A 21369-nucleotide genomic window follows, 5' to 3' on the forward strand; every position below is an offset into this window, starting at 1 on the left:
TGTTTGAGAAATTGAAGTAATAGGATTTTGAAGATTTTGAAAATCGCGCCACAGGCTGGCAGTGGATGTTACGTAGGTGGGACGAATTCGTCCCGCCGGTCCCATAGAGGTTAAGAACTGCTGTGTCGACGGCTGCGGTTTAAGACCTGCCTTTTTCATTTCCGCATCTGCTTTTCTGTTGTTGTTACTGACACTATCTGTCCCTCTAATGTGGGCCTCACATATACAAATAGCTAACTTTTCTGGCAAAATACAGCATCTAATAGATTCAAAATCAACTGAGTGTGTGTAATAGGTTTCCCAAAAGTGGTTACCATTCCCCTGCTTCTCCATTGGGCTGCAAATATGTGTACTGTGTTAAATGCATAGGCACTGTCTTTGTAAATAGTAATACGTTTTCCTGTCCCTAACTGACACGCACGGGTAAGTGCTACTATTTCTGCCTATTGTGCTGAATAGTTTCTCGGTAACGGCTCTGCTTCCAAGACCTCTGTGTCTGTAACTATAGCATATCCTGTCGCATTAGTGCCATCATGGTTCTTTCTTGATGATCCATCTACAAACATAGTCAGTTCCCCATCAGGTAAAGCTAGATAAGTGAAATCGGGTCTTGGTAGGACAACTTTCTCAGTTTCTGTTACACAATCATGTGGGCTGCCATCTGTTGCCTATATACTTAACCTAAGTCTACCATTATTACGCTTATTCTGGCTAAATATAATAATAATATTATGGCAATTTCACAACCTTGTTGTGTTAAATTCCTTACACTGCTTCCAACCACAGCTAAACGTAGCTTTATAATGTATAAAAATACCACTACTGGTCAAAAGATATTCAAATAACATAATCAGATCAAATTCACTAATCTGAACTACTGCACAAAGTAAAATTATTGTACCCTTATTTTCATTCTGTCTTCTCATTGGTTCAAATTACCAATGTGTCTAAGAACTTTAAACTCCATCATCATTATCAGTTATACAAATTTCCTTAAAACCAGTATTACAAATGCCCTTAAATTCATCATCCAAATGGCCCTCCCATGAGGCTGATCAGACCACAAAGGGGTGCCATGATAGAGGTCAAAAGTCATACCACCCTTTCAAAACGGTGTTTCTTATTATATTAGACAAATTAAAGAAAAACCATCAGACATTTTATACATGTTGGATCCCAGGTTCCCAGACCATTCCCTTATCACATATTTAATTAAAACTCAGAAAATAAAACTTCAATGATTCCATGTGTGTGTGTGTAACTTCTAAGATTCCATATGTGTGTATACCCCTTTAAGGAATCGTGGCTTCTAGGAAACATTCCACAGAGAGACAATGAAGCGCTCTTTTTCCCCCAAAAAAGCATTTCATTAAACTACACCGATTCAGAAACCCATAAGTTGACTACAAACAAAACCTAATAATGATGATAATTTCACTGTACTTCAAATCTATGAACCTCCCCTACTTAACCTCTCTGGGCTAGGCGGGACGAAATCGTCCCACCTACGCAACAGCCAGTGTAATCCCGTGGCGCGATTTTCAAATACCTTAGAAATGCTATTACTTCAATTTCTCAAACATATGACTATTTTACACCATTTTAAAGACAAGACTCTCGTTAACCTCTATGGGCTAGGTGGGACGCTAGCGTGCCACCCGTGGTGCACTCCATCAACAGCAGGTGCATTTCAAGAGCGGCAAATTTGAATCCAAATAAATGTAAAAATTCAAATTTTTCAAACATACAACTATTTTACACCCTTTGAAAGATAAACATCTCCTTAATCTAACCACGTTTTACGATTTCAAAAAGGTTTTACGGTGAAAGCATAAATTTAGAGTATGTTAGGACAGTACATTTACAAGAGTTGTGTGTAATGTTTTGTCAAGTCAAAGACAGGGTCACCAAAACCATAAAACCAGCTAAAATGATGCACTAACCTTTTACAATCTCCATCAGATGACACTCCTAGGACATTATGTTAGACAATGCATGCATTTTTAGTTCTATCAAGTTCATATTTATATCCAAAAACAGCGTTTTACTATGGCATTGATGTTGAGGAAATCGTTTCCCTCCAATAACCGGCAGTCAAGTCAGCGTCACAAATTAAATAATTAAAATTAGAAAACATTGGTAAAATATTATATTGTCATTTAAAGAATTATAGATTTATATCTCTTGAACGCAATCAACTTGCCAGATTTAAAAATAACCTTACTGGGAAATCACACTTTGCAATAATCTGAGCACTGCGCCCAGAAAAATACGCGTTGCGATACAGACTAGACGTCATGTTGGGGAGATCTAAAATCGAAAATACTATGTAAATAATCCATTACCTTTGATTCTCTTCATCAGATGTCACTTCCAGGTATCACAGGTCCATAACGAATGTAGTTTTGTTCAAAAAAGCTCATCATTTATGTCCAAAAATCTCCGTCTTGTTAGCACATGATCTAAGCCAGCCGGACTTCTCGTCATGAACGAGGGGAAAAAATATATTTACGTTCGTTCAAACATGTCAAACGTTGTATAGCATAAATCATTAGGGCCTTTTTTAACCAGAACATGAATAATATTCAAGGTGGACGAATGCATACTCTTTTATAACGTATTGGAACGAGGGTACCCAACATGAACTCGCGCGCCAGGTGTCTAATGGGACATCATCGTTCCATGGCTCTTGTTCGGTCAGATCTCCCTCCAGAAGACTCAAAACACTTTGTAAAGGCTGGTGACATCTAGTGGAAGCAATAGGAAGTGCCAAAATATTCCTCAGCCCCTGTGTTTTTCAATGGGATAGGTTTAAAGGTAATACAACACATCAGGTATCCACTTCCTGTCAGAAAATGTCTCAGGGTTTTGCCTGCCAAATGAGTTCTGTTATACTCACAGACACCATTCAAACAGTTTTAGAAACTTTAGAGTGTTTTCTATCCATATATAATAAGTATATGCATATTCTAGTTACTGGGTAGGATTAGTAACCAGATTAAATCGGGTACATTTTTTTATCCAGACGTGCAAATGCTGCCCCCTAGCCCTAACAGGTTAATCTAACCACACTGTCCGATTTCAAAAAGGCTTTACAACGAAAGCAAAACATTAGATTATGTCAGCAGAGTACCCAGCCAGAAATAATCAGACACCCATTTTTCAAGCTAGCATATGATGTCACAAAAACACAGAAGACAGCTAAATGCAGCACTAACCTTTGATGATCTTCATCAGATGACAACCCTAGGACATTATGTTATACAATACATGCATGTTTTGTTCAATCAAGTTCATATTTATATCAAAAACCAGCTTTTAACATTAGCATGTGACGTTCAGAACTAGCATAGTTCCGGTGAATTTACTAAACATTTACTAAATTACTCACGATAAACGTTCACAAAAAGCATAACAATTATTTTAAGAATTATAGATACAGAACTCCTCTATGCACTCGATATGTCCGATTTTAAAATAGCTTTTTGGTGAAAGCACATTTTGCAATATTCTAAGTACATAGCCCGGCATCACAGGGCTAGCTATTTAGACACCCAGCAAGTTTAGCACTCACCAGCTGGGTACTCTGCTGACATAATCTAATGTTTTGCTTTCGCTGTAAAGCCTTTTTGAAATCGGACAGTGTGGTTAGATAAAGGAGAGTCTTGTCTTTAAAATGCTGTAAAATAGTCATATGTTTGAAAAATTGAAGTTTTTGTATTTTTGAGAAATTTGTAATTCGCGCCACGCCTATCATTGGATATTGGAGCAGGTGTTCCGCTAGCGGAACGTCTAGATGTAAGAGGTTAAATCGGGTACGTTTTTTATCCGGCCGTGTAAATACTGCCCCCTACCCCCAACAGGTTAACACTGAGCACATGTGACAGACGTGACAGAGTCTGGAGACGCCGTGGAGAACGTTCTGCTGCCTGCAACATCCTCCAGCATGACCGGTTTGGCGGTGGGTCAGTCATGGTGTGGGGTGGCATTTCTTTGGGGGGCCGCACAGCTCTCCATGTACTCGCCAGAGGTAGCCTGACTGCGTTAGGTACCGAAATGAGATCCTCAGACCCCTTGTGAGACCATATGCTGGTGCGGTTGGCCCTGGGTTCCTCCTAATGCAAGACAATGCTAGACCTCATGTGGCTGGAGTGTGTCAGCAGTTCCTGCAAGAGGAAGGCATTGATGCTATGGACTGGCCCGCCCGTTCCCCAGACCTGAATCCAATTGAGCACCTCTGGGACATCATGTCTCACTCCATCCACCAACGCCACGTTGCACCACAGACTGTCCAGGAGTTGGCGGATGCTTTAGTCCAGGTCTGGGAGGAGATCCCTCAGGAGACCATCCGCCACCTCATCAGGAGCATGTCCAGGCGTTGTAGGGAGGTCATACAGGCACGTGGAGGCCACACACACTACTGAGCCTCATTTTGACTTGTTTTAAGGACATTACATCAAAGTTGGATCAGCCTGTAGTGTGTTTTTCCACTTTAATTTTGAGTGTGACTCAAAATCCAGACCTCCATGGGTTGATAAATTGGATTTCAATAAATTATTATTGTGTGATTTTGTTGTCAGCACATTCAACTATGTAAAGAAAAAAGTATTTCATAAGATTATTTCATTCATTAAGATCTAGGATGTGTTATTTTAGTGTTCCCTTTATTTTTTTGAGCAATGTATAATCAAACTAAGGGTGGTGGGAGTCATATCATGTATTATATTATCACACTAAGGCTGGTGGGAGTCATATCATGTATTATATAATCACACTAAGGCTGGTGGGAGTCATATCATGTATTATATTATCACACTAATGCTGGTGGGAGTCATATCATGTAGTATATTATCACACTAAGGCTGGTGGGAGTCATATCATGTATTATATTATCACACTAAGGCTGGTGGGAGTCATATCATGTATTATATTATCACACTAAGGCTGGTGGGAGTCACGTAGTGGCCAGGGTTGTGCTAATTTCACAATTTCCCCTTCACTGTGGTTGACTGATAAAGAGTTTCACTACCTAAAGTCACACAGACGCAGGACTTTGCGGGGAGAAGACACAGCTATAGACGTATATTAGAGTTGAGGTTAGAAGTTACTGTATTTCACCACAAGTGTGTTAAGATGTCAGAGGGAGTCTATGAAAACTCAGATGGATTTGAAGACGATGAGCTTGATGCAATGAAGAACACAGAGATTGATGGCCAATTATATTCCAATGTAAGAGCCTTCAAGCCCAGTTCAAGAGATGGAGTTGTTGATTCAGGTAAGATTACACACACACACACACACACACACACACACACACACACACACACACACACACACACACACACACACACTAAACAGGTGAGATTGCCATGTAGTAATATGGCTTTGTTCTGGACGACTGTGTGATCACGCTCTCCGTAGCCGATGTGAGTAAGACCTTTAGACAGGTCAACATTCACAAGGCCGCAGGGCCAGACGGATTACCAGGACGTGTACTCTGAGCATGTGCTGACCAACTGGCAAGTGTCTTCACTTACATTTTCAACCTCTCCCTGTCTGTCTGTAATCCCAACATGTTTTAACCTGTTAGGGCTAGGGGGCAGTATTGACACGGCTGGATAAAAAACGTACCCGATTTAATCTGGTTACTACTCCTGCCCAGTAACTAGAATATGCATATAATTATTGGCTTTGGATAGAAAACACCCTAAAGTTTCTAAAACTGTTTGAATGGTGTCTGTGAGTATAACAGAACTCATATGGCAGGCCAAAACCTGAGAAGATTTCAAGCAGGAAGTGGCCTGTCTGAGAAGTAGTGTTTCATCTTGGCTCTTTTTATTGAAGACTCAGGATCTGTGCAATAACGTGACACTTCCTACGTCTTCCATAGGGTCTCAGAGCCCGGGAAAAAGCTGAACGATATCGATGCAGGCTCTGGCTGAAACACTTTATCGCTTTTGGCAAGTGGCCACACAGAGTACTATGGGCTTAGGCGCGTGCCCGCTTCGACCGAATGCTTTCTTTTCCTTTGTCTGTTTACCTAAAAGCAGATTCCCGGTCTGAATATTATCGCTTTTTTATGAGAAAAATGGCATAAAAATTGATTTTAAACAGCGGTTGACATGCTTCGAAGTACGGTAATGGAATATTTAGAATTTTTTTGTCACGAATTGCGCCATGCTCGCCACCCTTATTTACCCTTTAGGATAGTGTCTAGAACGCACAAACAAAACGCCGCTGTTTGGATATAACGATGGATTATTTTGGACCAAACCAACATTTGTTATTGAAGTAGAAGTCCTGGGAGTGCATTCTGACAAAGACAACAAAGGTAATAACATTTTTCTTATAGTAAATCTGACTTTGATGAGTGCTAAACTTGCTGGGTGTCTAAATAGCTAGCCCTGTGATGCCGGGCTATCTACTGAGAATTTTGCAAAATGTGCTTTCACCGAAAAGCTATTTTAAAATCGGACATATTGAGTGCATAGAGGAGTTCTGTATCTATAATTCTTAAAATAATTGTTATGCTTTTTGTGAACGTTTATCGTGAGTAATTTAGTAAATTCACCGGCAGTGTTCGGTGGGAATGCTAGTCACATGCTAGTCACATGCTAATGTAAAAAGCTGGTTTTTGATATAAATATGAACATGATTGAACAAAACATGCATGTATTGTATAACATAATGTCCTAGGGTTGTCATCTGATGAAGATCATCAAAGGTTAGTGCTATATTTAGCTGTGGTTTGGGTTTATGTGACATTATATGCTAGCTTGAAAAATGGGTGTATGATTATTTCTGGCTGGGTACTCTGCTGACATAATCTAATGTTTTGCTTTCGTTGTAAAGCCTTTTTGAAATCGGACAGTGTGGTTAGATTAACAAGAGTCTTATCTTTAAAATGGTGTAAAATAGTCATATTTTTTAAAAATTGAAGTAATAGCATATCTAAGGTATTTGAAAATTGCGCCACAGGATTCAACTGGCTGTTGAGTAGGTTAGCCCATAGAGGTTAAGCAGACCACCCTGTGCCCAAGAACACTAAGGTAACCTGCCTAAATGACTACCGACCCGTAGCAACAGTTAGTGGACGGCTGGTAATGGCTCACATCAACACCATTATCCCAGAAACCCAAGACCCACTCCAATTTGCATATCGCCCAAACAAATCCACAGATGATGCAATCTCTATTGCACTCCACACTGCCCTTTCCCACCTGGACAAAAGGAACACCTATGTGAGAATGCTATTCCTTGACTACAGATCAGTGTTCAACACCATAGTACCCTCAACGCTCATCAATAAGCTAAGGACCCTGGGACTAAACACCTCCCTCTGTAACTGGATTCTGGACTTCCAGACGGGCCGCCCCCCAGGTGGTAAGGGTAGGTAACAACACATCCGCCACGCTGATCCTCAACACGGGGGCCCCTCAGGGGTGCGTGCTCAGTACCATCCTGTACTCCCTGTTCACTCATGACTGCATGGCCAGGCATGACTCCAACACCATCATTAAGTTTGCCGATGACACAACAGGGGTAGGCCTGATCACCGACAATGACGAGACAGCCTATAGGGAGGAGGTCAGAGACCTGGCCATGTGGTGCAAGGACAACAACCTCTCCCTCAACGTGATCAAGACAAAGGAGATGATCGCGGACTACAGGAAAAGGAGGACCGAGCATGCCCCTGTTCTCATCGATGGGGCTGTAGTGGAGCAGGTTGAGAGTTTCAAGTTCTTTGGTGTCCACATCACCAACAAACTAACATGGTCCAAACACACCAAGACGGTTGTGAAGAGGGCACAACAAAATCTGAAAAGAGGGCACAACAGACTGAAAACATTTGGCATGGGTCCTCAGATCCTCAAAAGGTTCTAACGCTGCACCACCGAGAGCATCCTAACTGGTTGCACCACTGCCTGGTATGGCAACTGCTCGGCCTCCGACAGCAAGGCACTACAAAGGGTAGTGCATACAGCCCAGTACATCACTGGGCCAAACTTCCTGCCATCCAGGACCTCTATACCAGGCGGTGTCAGAGGAAGGCCCTAAACATTGTCAAAGACTCCAGCCACCCTAGTCATAGACTGTTCTCTCTGTTATCGCATGGCAAGCAGTAACAGAGTGCCTAAGTCTAGGTCCAAGAGGCTTATAAACAGTTTCTACCCCCAAGCCATAAGACTCCTGAACATCTAATCAAATGGCTACCCAGACTCTTTTACCCTGCTGCTACTCTGTTTATTATCTATGCATAGTAACTTTAATAACTCTACCTACATGTACATATTACCTCAATTACCTCGACACCAGTGCTCCCGCACACTGACTCTGTACCGGTACTCCCTGTATAAAGCCCTGCTATTGGTATTTTACTGCTGCTCTTTAATTATTTGTTACTTTTATTTATTTTCATTTTTTTGTATTTTTCTTAATGGGCTACGGGGGCAGTATTGAGAATTTTGAAAAAAATATGTGCCCATTTTTAACTGCCACCTACACCAACTCAGAAGCTAGGATATGCATATTATTACCAGATTTGGATAGAAAACACTCTGAATTTTCTAAAACTGTTTGAATGGTGTCTGTAAGTATAACAAAACTCATATGGCAGGCAAAAACCTGAGAGAACCTGAGAGAAAAAAAGAATTTTGTGGCTGTACTATTTTTTTTAATCATTGTTTAATAGATACCACAGTGAGAAAGGATTCATTTCGCAACTCCTACGGCTTCCACTAGATGTCAGCGATCTTTATAAAGTTGTTTGAAGCGTCTATGATCAACAGAGACCGGATGACAAGGAAGGGAAGTTGACCTCCCTGGGATGTCGTCACTTCCATTATTGCCTGCACCTGCTCAAGCATGTGACTCGAGACAATTTTCAAAGATGTTTTTCTAGACACAGGAGCGGTCGTGTTGAAACATTACTGATGTTTCACGTTAAAAATGGCTCTAAAGATTGATGCTAAACAACGTTTGACATGTTTGAACGAACGTAAATAGATTATTTTTTTTACTTTTTTTACTTTTCGCCGTGACATCCCGCCCGCGCTACTTTTGAGTAGCCACCGAAGCGCTAACAACATGGAACAACTTGGAGTTATTTGGACATCAATTATGAACTTTGTCAAAAGAAACCACATTTGTAGTGGACCTGGGATTCCTGGAAGTGCTAATGGATGAAGATAATCAAAGGTAAGGGAATATTGACAATAGTAATTTTGATATTACATGGTTACAAGATGGTGCTAACCTGTATAGCCTAGCCTATTGTTCTTAGCACAGCACCCGGTTTATTGCAAATTGTGATTTCCCAGTAAAGTTATTTTGAAATATGGCAATGCAGTAGCATTTACGAAATGTTAAAATATAATTATTTGAATGACAATATTATAATTTACCAATGTTTTCGAATAGTAATTTTGTAATTTGTAACGTTGTTCACCGGAAGCATTTGAGAGAAAAAAAAATCGGAATTTCCCCGCCTATGTAAAATGCTGTTTTTGGATATAAATATGAACTTGATGGAACAAAAAATGCATGTATTGTATAACATAATGTCTTAGGAGTGTCATCTGAGGAAGATTGTCAAAGGTTAGTGCATAATTCTAGCTGGTTTCTGCTTTTGGTGACGCCTGACCTTGAATTGAAAATGGATGTTTGTACTTTTGTGGCTATGTACTGTCCTAACATAATCTAACTTTATGCTTTTGCCGTAAAGCCTCTTTGAAAATCGAACAATGTGGTTAGATTAAGGAGATGTTTATCTTTTAAATTGTGTAAAATAGTTGATTGTTTGAGAAATTGAAATTATTAGATTTTTGATGTTTTGAATTTCCAGCCTTGTTAGTAATCCCGTCTCGGGGTTCATTGCTAACCTGTAGCCCCAACAGGTTAAAGTAAAATATGTGAATACTCCTTAAAACACTGCACTCCCCAATAGCCAAGTGTAGTCTGACCGAAGCACTGCATCCTCATCGTTCAGCTCCACCGCTCTGACCACGTCGCTCCCGTTGACGGTTGTTATAGCAACCGGATGCTTTTCTTGGAGTTTCCCAGCTTGCGTCCTGCGAGGCCTCAGCTATATGCTCACCGGTATGATCCTGGGGGGAAATAACTTGTTTTGGAGACACGACGCTGTTTTCATCTCCCCCAGTCGTTGAATGAAGTGAACATGTCACGCTTCATGTAAGGCTCACATTGTCCTGCTCGACCCACATATCGCTGGTCAACGCCAAAATGGGTCCCGTTAGCGAGCCGGTCAGCAAGGCTCTGCCTGACTTCAGTGGACATTTGTGGCAGTGCTTCTCGTGTAAAGTAGTTGGGAAGCTCATATCTCGGGTCCATAGTTTTCAGTAGCTTTTTTGAATCCGACTTGTTCCACAGTTGCAACAGGGACCATATCTTTAGCAATGTGATAGGACACCGCTGTAGTTATAGTACACCACTTGCCAATTTTCTTTTCATAAAGGCACACTGCGGGAAAATGAAGTTTGCAGTGAGCTTTGTTTCGGGGCTGGAGCTTTTTCGGGTTGTCGACGGCTTGCGGCTGGGGCTTCTGCAGCGCGCAGTTTCACACACTCTTCGTATTGCAGTTTGTGCCACTGTTTTAGGTGTTGAAAAAGATTTGTAGTGCTTCCACCCCTGGCTGTAACTTTTTTTATGGCACTGCCTACATATAACGTGATTTTGTTGCTCATCTGATACTTTGAATCTGAACCATCTCCAAATTACTGAGCCAATGCTTTTTCTTTTACTAACCAATTCCTCGTCAAAACGCTCCGCAGACGCTGTTGCTTCCTCCATGTTTGTTGAAGTGTCTGTTCCTGCCCCTCCGCCCTCTGTGCATGAAAGAGGAGGCGCGGGGAGCAGCGCAGAGAGCTCCGGGTCTGCAGCTTGCTTGGAGCAAGGATCAAAGCGCAAATTTCAACTATATCGATATATGCGAAATGGTCTAATTTCATATCACATTTAAAATATATCGATATATTTTTTATATCGATATATCGCCCAGCCCTACTGGTAGGCCCATTTAAATACCTTTTTTGGACATTTCAAGATAGCAGATGTTTGAGTTGGGTCTATTAACACAGCTGTGAGTTGTTATTTTTTTCATTTTTTCATTTTTGACAAATGAGCACTCCTGGAAGTGACAGATTTTGACTCATATTGAGTGATAAGACTGAGCGATTTAAAAACAATTTTCAACATTTCAAGATAGCAGTTAGTTCAGTTTGATCTTATTAAAGACAGCTGTATCATTTTTTTTATTCATTTTGACATATTTTCTGGGACCACTTTTTTTGCTCTGTTTGAAGGCTGTCAGCTTCTTCTCAGGAAGAGAATCCCTTAGCCTTTCGACTAATTTTGGGTTAGTTCGACTCATTTTGGATTAGTTCTCTCAAGAAGAGGAAGGACCTGATCCTAGATCATAATGAATCAGATTACATGGAGAGGGGGACCTGGTCCTAGATCATAATGAATCAGATTACATGGAGAGGAGGGACCTGATCCTAGATCATAATGAATCAGATTACATGGAGAGGGGGGACCTGATCCTAGATCATAATGAATCAGATTACATGGAGAGGGGGGACCCGATCCTAGATCATAATGAATCAGATTACATGGAGAGGGGGGACCTGATCCTAGATCATAATGAATCAGATTACATGGAGAGGGGGACCTGATCCTAGATCATAATGAATCAGATTACATGGAGAGGGGGACCTGGTCCTAGATCATAATGAATCAGATTACATGGAGAGGGGGGACCTGATCCTAGATCATAATGAATCAGATTACATGGAGAGGAGGGACCTGATCCTAGACCATAATGAATCAGATTACATGGAGAGGGGGGACCTGATCCTAGATCATAATGAATCAGATTACATGGAGAGGAGGGCCTGATCTTAGATCATAATGAATCAGATTACATGGAGAGGGGGACCTGATCCTAGATCATAATGAATCAGACTACATGGAGAGGAGGGCCTGATCTTAGATCATAATGAATCAGATTACATGGAGAGGGGGACCTGATCCTAGATCAGCACTCCTCCTCTGGGACACTGCCTGTATAAAACAGAACACATTGTTGTAAAGTCTAGGTTCAGCAGGTGTTTACTGCCATCTAGTGGATGATACCAATAAAACACTTTATTTTCAGGGTGGGGAGACGGCTGATTGAAACCGAAAGTAAAGTTGTTCTTTTGTTCAGGATCCATTTTGAGACGACAGAGCAGAAGACACTATATGGAGATTATTGAAAAATAAAGTAAGTATTTCTGAACATTAATTTATTCTAATGGACAGAGTAAGAGAATGAATACTAGGAATGAGATATTACTAGTTAGTAGAACTGCTACTTGAGCTGAGTTGCTGACAGACAGCAGTTTTCAAAGTGGAAACTAATCAGTAGGTCTACATGTTATCAGTAAAACGTCTGGTAAAGATGGTGGAGGAGCTTTTACATTATATGGTTTTATGTTTATCTCAGGGTTTCTCAATCATTTTGTTCTTACCAGCACTTACACACCTGATTCAACTAATCATTAAATATTTAAGACAGTTTAATATTTGAGACATACAAATTAACATTCTCAAATTAAAACCTTTTGGGTTTGTAGGCCTGTTAACAATTATTAAAGTCCTACAGTAACTCACGTTTTGGAGGAAAAAACACAGCTAAACGTGGTTACGAGTAAATTATATGTTTAGCTAAAATAACGTAAGAGAGATGTCTTGAAGAAACGCGTCTGGGTTTAGAACTCTGTGTCTCAGTGCCCTGCGACAGTGGGAAGTTCGTTTTGCATGGCCCGGTGCTACAGGTGAGTGGAGTTTTATTTTAAGGAACAATGGAATGGTCTAAAATGCGTAAACTCTGCGCACCCGGGGAGCCGGGCAATGCAAAACGAATTCACCCAGTGGCCGTTGCTTTATTTCCTTATATGAAATTGAAAGTAACTTTGTAGCCCACGCAGTTACAAAATGTCTGTTGAAACTGTGGCTCATATGTCTCTAGAACGTTAGAACAGTGGTGGAAAAAGTACTCAATTCTCATACTGGAGTAAAAGTAAAGATACCTTTATAGAAAATGACTCAAGTAAAAGTGAAAGTCACCCAGTAAAATACTTCTTCAGTAAAAGTCAAAGTATTTGGTTTCAAATATAATTAAGTATCAAAAGTAAATGTAATTGCTAAAATATACTTAAGCATCAATAGTAAAAGTAAAGGAGTGATAATTTAAAATTCCTTTTATTAAGCAAACCAGACGGCACAATTTTCTTGTTATTTTAATTTACGGATAGCCAGGGTCACACTCCAACACTCAGACATCATTTAAAAATGAAGCATTTGTGTTTAGTGAGTCCTCCAGATCAGAGGCAGGGATGACCAGGGATGTTCTCTGTTTAGTGAGTCCTTCAGATCAGAGGCAGTAGGGATGACCAGGGATGTTCTCTGTTTAGTGAGTCCTCCAGATCAGAGACAGTAGGGATGACCAGGGATGTTCTCTGTTTAGTGAGTCCTCCAGATCAGAGGCAAGTAGGGATGACCAGGGATGTTCTCTGTTTAGTGAGTCCTCCAGATCAGAGGCAGTAGGGATGACCAGGGATGTTCTCTGTTTAGTGAGTCCTCCAGATCAGAGACAGTAGGGATGTTCTCTTGATAAGTGTTCAAATTGGACCGTTTTCTGTCCTGCTAAGCATTCAACATGTAACAAGTACTTTTGGGTGTCAGGGAAAATGTATGGAGTAAAAAGTACATAATTTTCTTTATGAATGTAGTGAAGTAAAAGAGAAAGTTGTTAAAAATATATTTCTCAAAGAGATAATGAATGAATGAGAACAATTGACATTCAAGAATTAGTCACTGTGTTGACCACAACCAACATGCTGGATCTCTGTTTAGTTGTCACTGTGTTGACCACAACCAACATGTTGGATCTCTGTTTAGTTGTCACTGTGTTAACCACAACCAACATGCTGGATCTCTGTTTAGTTGTCACTGTGTTAACCACAACCAACATGCTGGATCTCTGTTTAGTTGTCACTGTGTTAACCACAACCAACATGCTGGATCTCTGTTGAGTTGTTACTGTGTTGACCACAACCAACATGCTGGATCTCTGTTTAGTTGTCACTGTGTTAACCACAACCAACATGCTGGATCTCTGTTTAATTGTCACTGTGTTGACCACAACCAACATGCTGGATCTCTGTTTAGTTGTCACTGTGTTAACCACAACCAACATGCTGGATCTCTGTTTACAGGGGTCAGTGCTCTAAAATGAGTCTCTCTGGGGAGAGAGAGGAGGGGGGCTCTGCCTCTAAAATGAGTCTCTCTTGGGAGATAGAGGAGGGGGGCCCTGCCTCTAAAATGCGTCTCTCTGGGGGACATGACACCAAAGCTAAGCGGTAAGATGACAATTTTATGAAGAATTGATTTAGTTTATTTCCTAAATAATTAGCTATCTTAAGGTGAATGCACTTACTGTAAATCTCTCTGGATAAGAGCATCTGCTAAATCAGGGGTTCTCAATCCGGGGTCTGCGGAGGTACTGCAGGGGTTCTGCAGGAAGCGTGGGGAGTGGTGGTGGATCCAGGGAGAAAACTAAACTAATATTCTGAAATGTCATTGTGGTCTTATGTTCCCATCTATTGGAATTATTTAGCAACTGCAGTAGTGCTGAAAAAAATGTGTTATTCCTTACTAAAGTAGTAATTACTGAGAATTACTAGTTAATTGTATCACTTACAATCATAAAATAACAACTTCTACCATAACAAACAATTAAACTGACATAAACCAAAATCACTATATATGTAGTTATTTAGTTAATTACCAAAATGAGCTGGTCGGTCTCATTTGAGAGTGAGGGAGATATATAGCATTTTGCATAAAAAAACATGATTTTTGTCTCTCTGAAATGAAACCATCAAGTGACAGATTTTAAACAAATCCTTGTCTGTGAGAGATGTAATAATTAATACATAATTTCTTTAAACAATAAAAGCTCATTTCTGTAAAGTGATATGTTGCGTTTTGGAACTCTTCATATGTTTCCCCATCTGAGATCAGAGTAGATGAGAGATGTGATGTTTGTCTCTGTTGTGTTGAAGACCAATCAAGCAGGAGAGACCAGCCTCCCCTGTACCCAGCTGTGTGTCCATGAAGAGTGACCAGTCTATGTTTGAACCTATATACTTTAGAGAGGGAGACTTTTCTACTGAACAAAGGTAAGAAGAACTCATGGGTCATGGTCAGTGAGTTAAACAACACTGTCTCTAGTCATTTCTCCTCTCCCATTTTCACATTTCTTTTTGTTGTTTTCATAATCCATAGACTAATCCTTTAGTCCATTTTCATAGTCCTAAAACAGTGTGTGTGTGTGTGTGTGTGTGTGTGTGTGTGTGTGTGGTGTGTGTGTGTGTGTGTGTGTGTGTGTGTGTGTGTGTGTGTGTGTGTGTGTGTGTGTGTGTGTGTGTGTGTGTGTGTGTGTGTGTGTGTGTGTGTACTGTAATCTCATGTTTTGTCCACAGAAACCAACAGGATAGATCAGAGTCAGAGATTCTCAGTGGTCAGTCTTCCCAGAGTCATCAAACAGACCTGGACTCTATATTCAGTGTATGTGGTCCTGTTATGAACATTTGTTTTTGTTTACTTCAAGTAAAGTTGATCTGTCAATTATTCATTATTGTGTTAATGAGAAAGCATTTCTTCTCTTGCTTAACTTATTTACTTGATTTATTTTAGTTGCTTGAAGAGAAAATGATGACATTTGTGAAGAACGAGCTGAAGATGTTCAAGAGGATTCTTGGTCCTGAACTCCCAGAAGGCTTTGAGAGTCAGAAGCAGGATGAGGAAGTGGTGGATGCTGAAGATGAGAAGCAGGAGAGCAGTGCCAGAGAGGGGGCTCTGAAGATCACACTGCACGTCCTGAGGAAAATGAACCGGAAGGAGCTTGCTGACACACTGGAGAAATGTAAGATCTGTCTGCCTCATGTTGAATGCTGTTTTATAACATTTAAAAGCTGTGGCTAAAGTCCAGCTAAAGTAGCTGTGTAACTCAATGATATTGTAGCAGCCTTAACACAACACCTTGTGACCTCATCAAGTAGCAGAAGGGATGTGATGTGGTGATTAATTTAGAGAGAGAGAGAGAGAGAGACAACATTAATAATACCATCAATAACACCAATAATAATATAATCAGTCACACCAGTCTGTAATGCATTAAGAAAACATTGATACATTTATACAGTCACTTAAGAGAATAAATTATTATTTTAAAACTTTAACAGTCCTTCAATACTGTAGACATTAAAACAGACGTAATATTAATATCCTCTGTGTTATTTCTTCATTCAGATGAGCTTGCTGTGATTTGCCAACGTGAACTCAAATCTAATCTAAAGAAGAAGTTTCAATGTGTATTTGAGGGGATCGCTAAACAAGGAAACCCAACACTTCTCAATAAGATCTACACAGAGCTCTACATCACAGAGGGTGGAACAGGAGAGGTCAATAATGAACATGAGCTGAGACAGATTGAGACAACAACCAGGAAACATGCAAGACCAGAGACTGCAATCAAATGTAACGACATCTTCAAACCCTTAACTGGACAAGACAAACGTATCAGAACTGTGCTGACAAAGGGAGTCGCTGGCATTGGAAAAACAGTCTCTGTGCAGAAGTTCATTCTGGATTGGGCTGAAGGAAAAGCCAATCAGGATGTTCAATTTGTGTTTTCATTCCCTTTTCGGGAGCTGAATTTGATGAAAGGGGACAAACACACTTTGATTGAACTTCTCAATCACTTCTCAATGGAAACCAAACAATCAAGAATCTCCAACTACGACAAGTACAAAGTTGTGTTCATCTTTGATGGTCTGGATGAGTGCCGACTGCCCCTAGACTTCCAGAAGAACAAGATCTGTTGTGACGTCACAGAGTCAACCTCAGTGGATGTTCTGCTGACAAATCTCATCGAGGGAAATCTGCTTCCCTCTGCTCTCCTCTGGATAACTACCCGACCTGCAGCAGCCAATACGATCCCTTCAGGGTGTGTTGACCAGGTGACAGAGGTACGAGGGTTCAATGACCCACAGAAGGAGGAGTACTTCAGGAAGAGATTCAGTGATGAGGACCTGGCCAGCAGAATCATCTCACACATAAAGACATCAAGGAGCCTCCACATCATGTGCCACATTCCAGTCTTCTGTTGGATTTCTGCAACAGTCCTCGAACACATGCTGAAACATAAGACAGAAGAGATGCCCAAGACTCTGACTGAGATGTACACACACCTTGTGGTGTTTCATACCAAACAGAAGAATGAAAAGTATCTTGGGAAAGAAGAGACAGGTCCACACTGGAATAAAGAGAGCATTCTGTCACTGGGAAAACTGGCTTTTCAACAGCTAGTGAAGGGCAATCTGATTTTCTATGAAAAAGACCTGAAAGAGGCTGGCATTGATGTCAATGAAGCCTCTGTGTACTCAGGATTGTGCACACAGCTCTTTAAAGAGGAATGTGTTCTGTACCAAGACAAGGTGTACTGCTTCGTGCATCTGAGCATTCAGGAGTTTCTGGCTGCTGTATATGTGTTCCTCTCATTCATCAACAACAATGAGAATCTAATGGCCGAACCGCAATCAACGTCCAGGAACCTTTCTGTGATGTTCAGAGACAAGCCTAAAGTTTCTTTCTACAAGAGTGCTGTGGATAAAGCCTTACACAGTGAGATGGGAAACCTGGACCTTTTCCTCCGCTTCCTTCTGGGACTCTCACTGGAGTCCAATCAGAAGCACTTACGAGGTCTACTGACAAAGACAAGAAGCAGCTCACAGAGCCATGAAGAGACAGTCAAGTACATCAAGGAGAAGATCAGGGAGAATCCCTCTCCAGAGAGGAGCATTAATCTGTTCCACTGTCTGAATGAACTGAATGACCATTCTCTAGTGGAGGAGATCCAAAGCTACCTGAGCTCAGGAAGTCTCTCAAAACCCAACCTGTCACCTGCACAGTGGTCAGCTCTGGTCTTTGTGTTGCTGACTTCAGAAAAGGAGCTGGATGTGTTTGACCTGAAGAAATACTCCAGATCAGAGAAAGGTCTTCTGAGGCTGCTGCCAGTGTTCAAAGCCTCCAGAGCTGTTCTGTGAGTACATAAAATGACATATAAGAAGTATTCATCAGGAAGAAATATTCAGTTTAGGAAAAATATGTATTATAATATGTATATAATATTATATTGAAAAACATATTGAAAAAATGCATTGATTTTGACAATAGTATAACAATATGACCATACAATTCAAGGAGATGGGAGATGAATCTATATGTTGTTTGAGAGAATAAACCAAATGCATCTTCCATTGTCCTTCAACACTACTGGTGTTAACTAAACAGTGTGTTTGTGAAGTCATGATGATCTCGTTGCAGGCTGTCAGGCTGTGGAGTCACAGAGAAAGGCTGTTCTTCTCTGGTCTCAGCTCTGAAGTCAAACCCCTCACACCTGAGAGAGCTGGACCTGAGTAACAATGACCTGAAGGATTCAGGAGTGGAGCTGCTCTCTGCTGTACTGGAGGATCCACACTGTAAACTGGAGACTCTGAGGTCAGTATTCCTGTAGTTGGTCAACAAGTGATAACTGTTCACCAGATCCACATGTGTTTACCAGACACACATAGTCCACACCATATGTGTTTGGACAGTGAAGCCTACAGTTTTAAATGTGGTGCTATGCTCCAGCATTTTGGATTTGAGATCGAATGTTTCATATTAGGAGACAGTACAGAATGTCACCTTTTATTTGAGGGTATTTTCATACATAGCTGTGTTACTGTTAAGAAAGGAAAGCACTTTATGTATTTAGTTCTCCCATTTGAAAAAGTTTTACATATTCGGACAAATTCACTTATGTTGTATTAAAGTTGTCATAAGTTTAGTATTTAGTCCCATGTTCCATGCCTGCAGTGATAACATCAAGCTTGTGATTCTACAAACTTGTTGAATGCATTTGCAGTTTGACTTGGTTGTGTTTTGAATTATGTTTTTCCTAATAGAAACTGAATGGTGAATAATGTCCTGTCATTTTGGAATCACTTCACTTGTATTGTCAGTAAGAATAGAAGATGTTTCTGAACACTTCTACATTCATGTAGATGCTACCATGATTATGAATAATCATGAATGAATCGTTAATGATGATGAATGAGAAATTTACAGAGGCACAAAGATCAGACCCCCTCTGTTATTGGTGTTATTCTGTATACTTCTGGCCCTTCTTTGGACACTGTGTTAACTAACCTCCAGACGAGCTTCAATGCCATACAACTCTCCTTCCGTGGCCTCCAACTGCTCTTAAATGCAAGTAAAACTAAATGCTCTTCAACCGATAGCTGTCCGCACCTGCCCGCCTGTCCAGCATCACTACTCTGGAAGGTTCTGACTTAGAATATGTGGACAACTACAAATACCTGGGTGTCTGGTTAGACTGTAAACTCTCCTTCCAGACTCACTATAAGCATCTCCAATCCAAAATTAAATCTAGAATTGGCTTCCTATTTCGCAACATAGCATCCTTCACTCATGCTGTCAAACATACCCTTATAAAACTGACCATCCTACCGATTCTCGACTTCGGCGATGTCATTTACAAAATAGCCTCCAATACCCTACTCAATAAATTGGATGCAGTCTATCACAGTGCCATCCGTTTTGTCACCAAAGCCCCATATACTACCCACCACTGCGACCTGTACGCTCTCGTTGGTTGGCCCTCGCTTCATACTCGTCGCTAAACCCACTGGCTCCAGGTCATCTACAAGACCCTGCTAGGTAAAGTCCCCCCTTATCTCCGCTCACTGGTCACCGTAGCAGCACCCACCTGTAGCACGCACTCCAGCAGGTATATCTCCCTGGTCACCCCCAAAGCCAATTCCTCCTTCGGCCGCCTCTTCTTCCAGTTCTCTGCTGCCAATGACTGGAACGAACTACAAAAATCTCTAAAACTGGAAACACTTATCTCCCTCACTAGCTTTAAGCACCAGCTGTCAGAGCAGCTCATTGATTACTGCCCCTGTACATAGCCCATCTATAATTTAGCCCAACTACCTCTTCCCCTACTGTAATTATTTATTTAGCTCCTTTGCACCCCATTATTTCTACTTTGCACTTTCTTACACTGCATATCTACCATTCCAGTGTTTTACTTGCTATATTGTATTTACTTTGCCACCATGGCCTTTTTTTGCCTTTACCTCCCTTATTTCACTTCATTTGCTCACATTGTATATAGACTTATTTTTCTACTGTATTATTGACTGTATGTTTGTGTAATACTCTTGTTTGAACCAAGTATTGAGTTCATTTGTTATAATTAATTGGTATTATATTTAAAAGATGATTGAATTGCTCCTAAACTGTAATGTTGTTAATGCATTATGCTTTTTGAAGAAATATTTATTTAAATGTATAAGTGAATAGTTTGTTTTACTTTGAAGTTTAAGTTTTGACCAATAAGGTCGCTTGTTAAGTTGTGGCCAATGGGAGTTGACCTGGTTAACGGGAGGGAAAAAGACGTTGATGAAAGGATGGACGTTTTACCTCAGGACGGTTGGTGAAGAAAAATTATAAAAGAAGATGACAGAACTACAACAAAACCCATAGCTACTAAGACATGAAGGGAAATACATGTTTTATTTAATAAAAGAGTTGTTATAATTTCGTTAAAACTTTTGTAAAGACTGAATCTACCGACTCGTCGTGGAGGTATTAGCCAGCTAGAGGTTAGCCTAGCATCGTGTGACACCGGGAGATAATTGCTTGGGAAGTTTAACGAGTTCGTGTTGCCATGGGGATATCGGTTACTAAGGAGTACTGTCTGCATGGGTCGCTGTGCTGCCTTGGACTTGGTGAGGAAACCTGCATGGAACTGCCATACTTCGCTGAGGGAATATCTACCAAGTCGTGAGTAACCACAATGTGAGGTGCTTAATTTGGACACGGGTTGTGCACGACTCATTGGGGTTTATTATTATTTTTTTTTTCTTTTGATGTTGTGTCTGAACATGTATTTGTGTTTGAAAATGTTTTAATACACATATGGAACATTATGTATGTTGCCTTGGTGGAGTCATTAATTGTTTTAATTTAATGCATGGGATGGTTTATCCTGATTCAATAACAGAAACCTATAATCATTTCATCTGAAGTTAATACCCTATTGTCATAACCCTAGATAGTTTACAATAGGAATTCTTATTGGAGATGTCCTTCTCACCTAACATCCCATGCTGCTGAGATACTCTACATATGTTAATGTTGTGAGAGTCATATTCAAGCCTGGTGAGAGGG

General features: G+C 40.6%; 1 protein-coding gene and 1 long non-coding RNA gene across 2 annotated transcripts in view; one reads left to right on the forward strand and one right to left on the reverse strand.

Annotated features, from left to right (window-relative positions):
* LOC145875698 (uncharacterized) overlaps positions 1-21369 on the reverse strand; it is a 251887-nt gene that overhangs the window by 71165 nt on the left and 159353 nt on the right. The window lies entirely within an intron of this gene.
* On the forward strand, positions 12028-18188 carry LOC145875688 (NLR family CARD domain-containing protein 3). Its single transcript, XM_082971523.1, has 6 exons — positions 12028-12283; positions 14280-14423; positions 15129-15245; positions 15549-15633; positions 15763-15991; positions 16378-18188. Exons 2-6 carry the CDS (start codon positions 14296-14298, stop codon positions 18171-18173), a joined length of 2355 nt encoding a protein of 784 aa, XP_082827649.1. The 5' UTR covers positions 12028-12283; positions 14280-14295; the 3' UTR covers positions 18174-18188.

The sequence above is a fragment of the Salmo salar genome, unplaced genomic scaffold (genome assembly GCF_965601325.2).
Source record: "Salmo salar unplaced genomic scaffold, fSalSal1 ptg000306l, whole genome shotgun sequence".
Lineage (NCBI taxonomy): Eukaryota > Metazoa > Chordata > Actinopteri > Salmoniformes > Salmonidae > Salmo > Salmo salar.

Coding starts and splice junctions, on each gene's coding strand:
- LOC145875688 (XM_082971523.1), top strand. CDS start 14,296: ATGAGTCTCTCTGGGGAGAGAGAGGAGGGGGGCTCTGCCTCTAAAATG. Junction 14,424..15,128: donor CATGACACCAAAGCTAAGCG/GTAAGATGACAA, acceptor GTTGTGTTGAAG/ACCAATCAAGCAGGAGAGAC. Junction 15,992..16,377: donor TGCTGACACACTGGAGAAAT/GTAAGATCTGTC, acceptor TTCTTCATTCAG/ATGAGCTTGCTGTGATTTGC.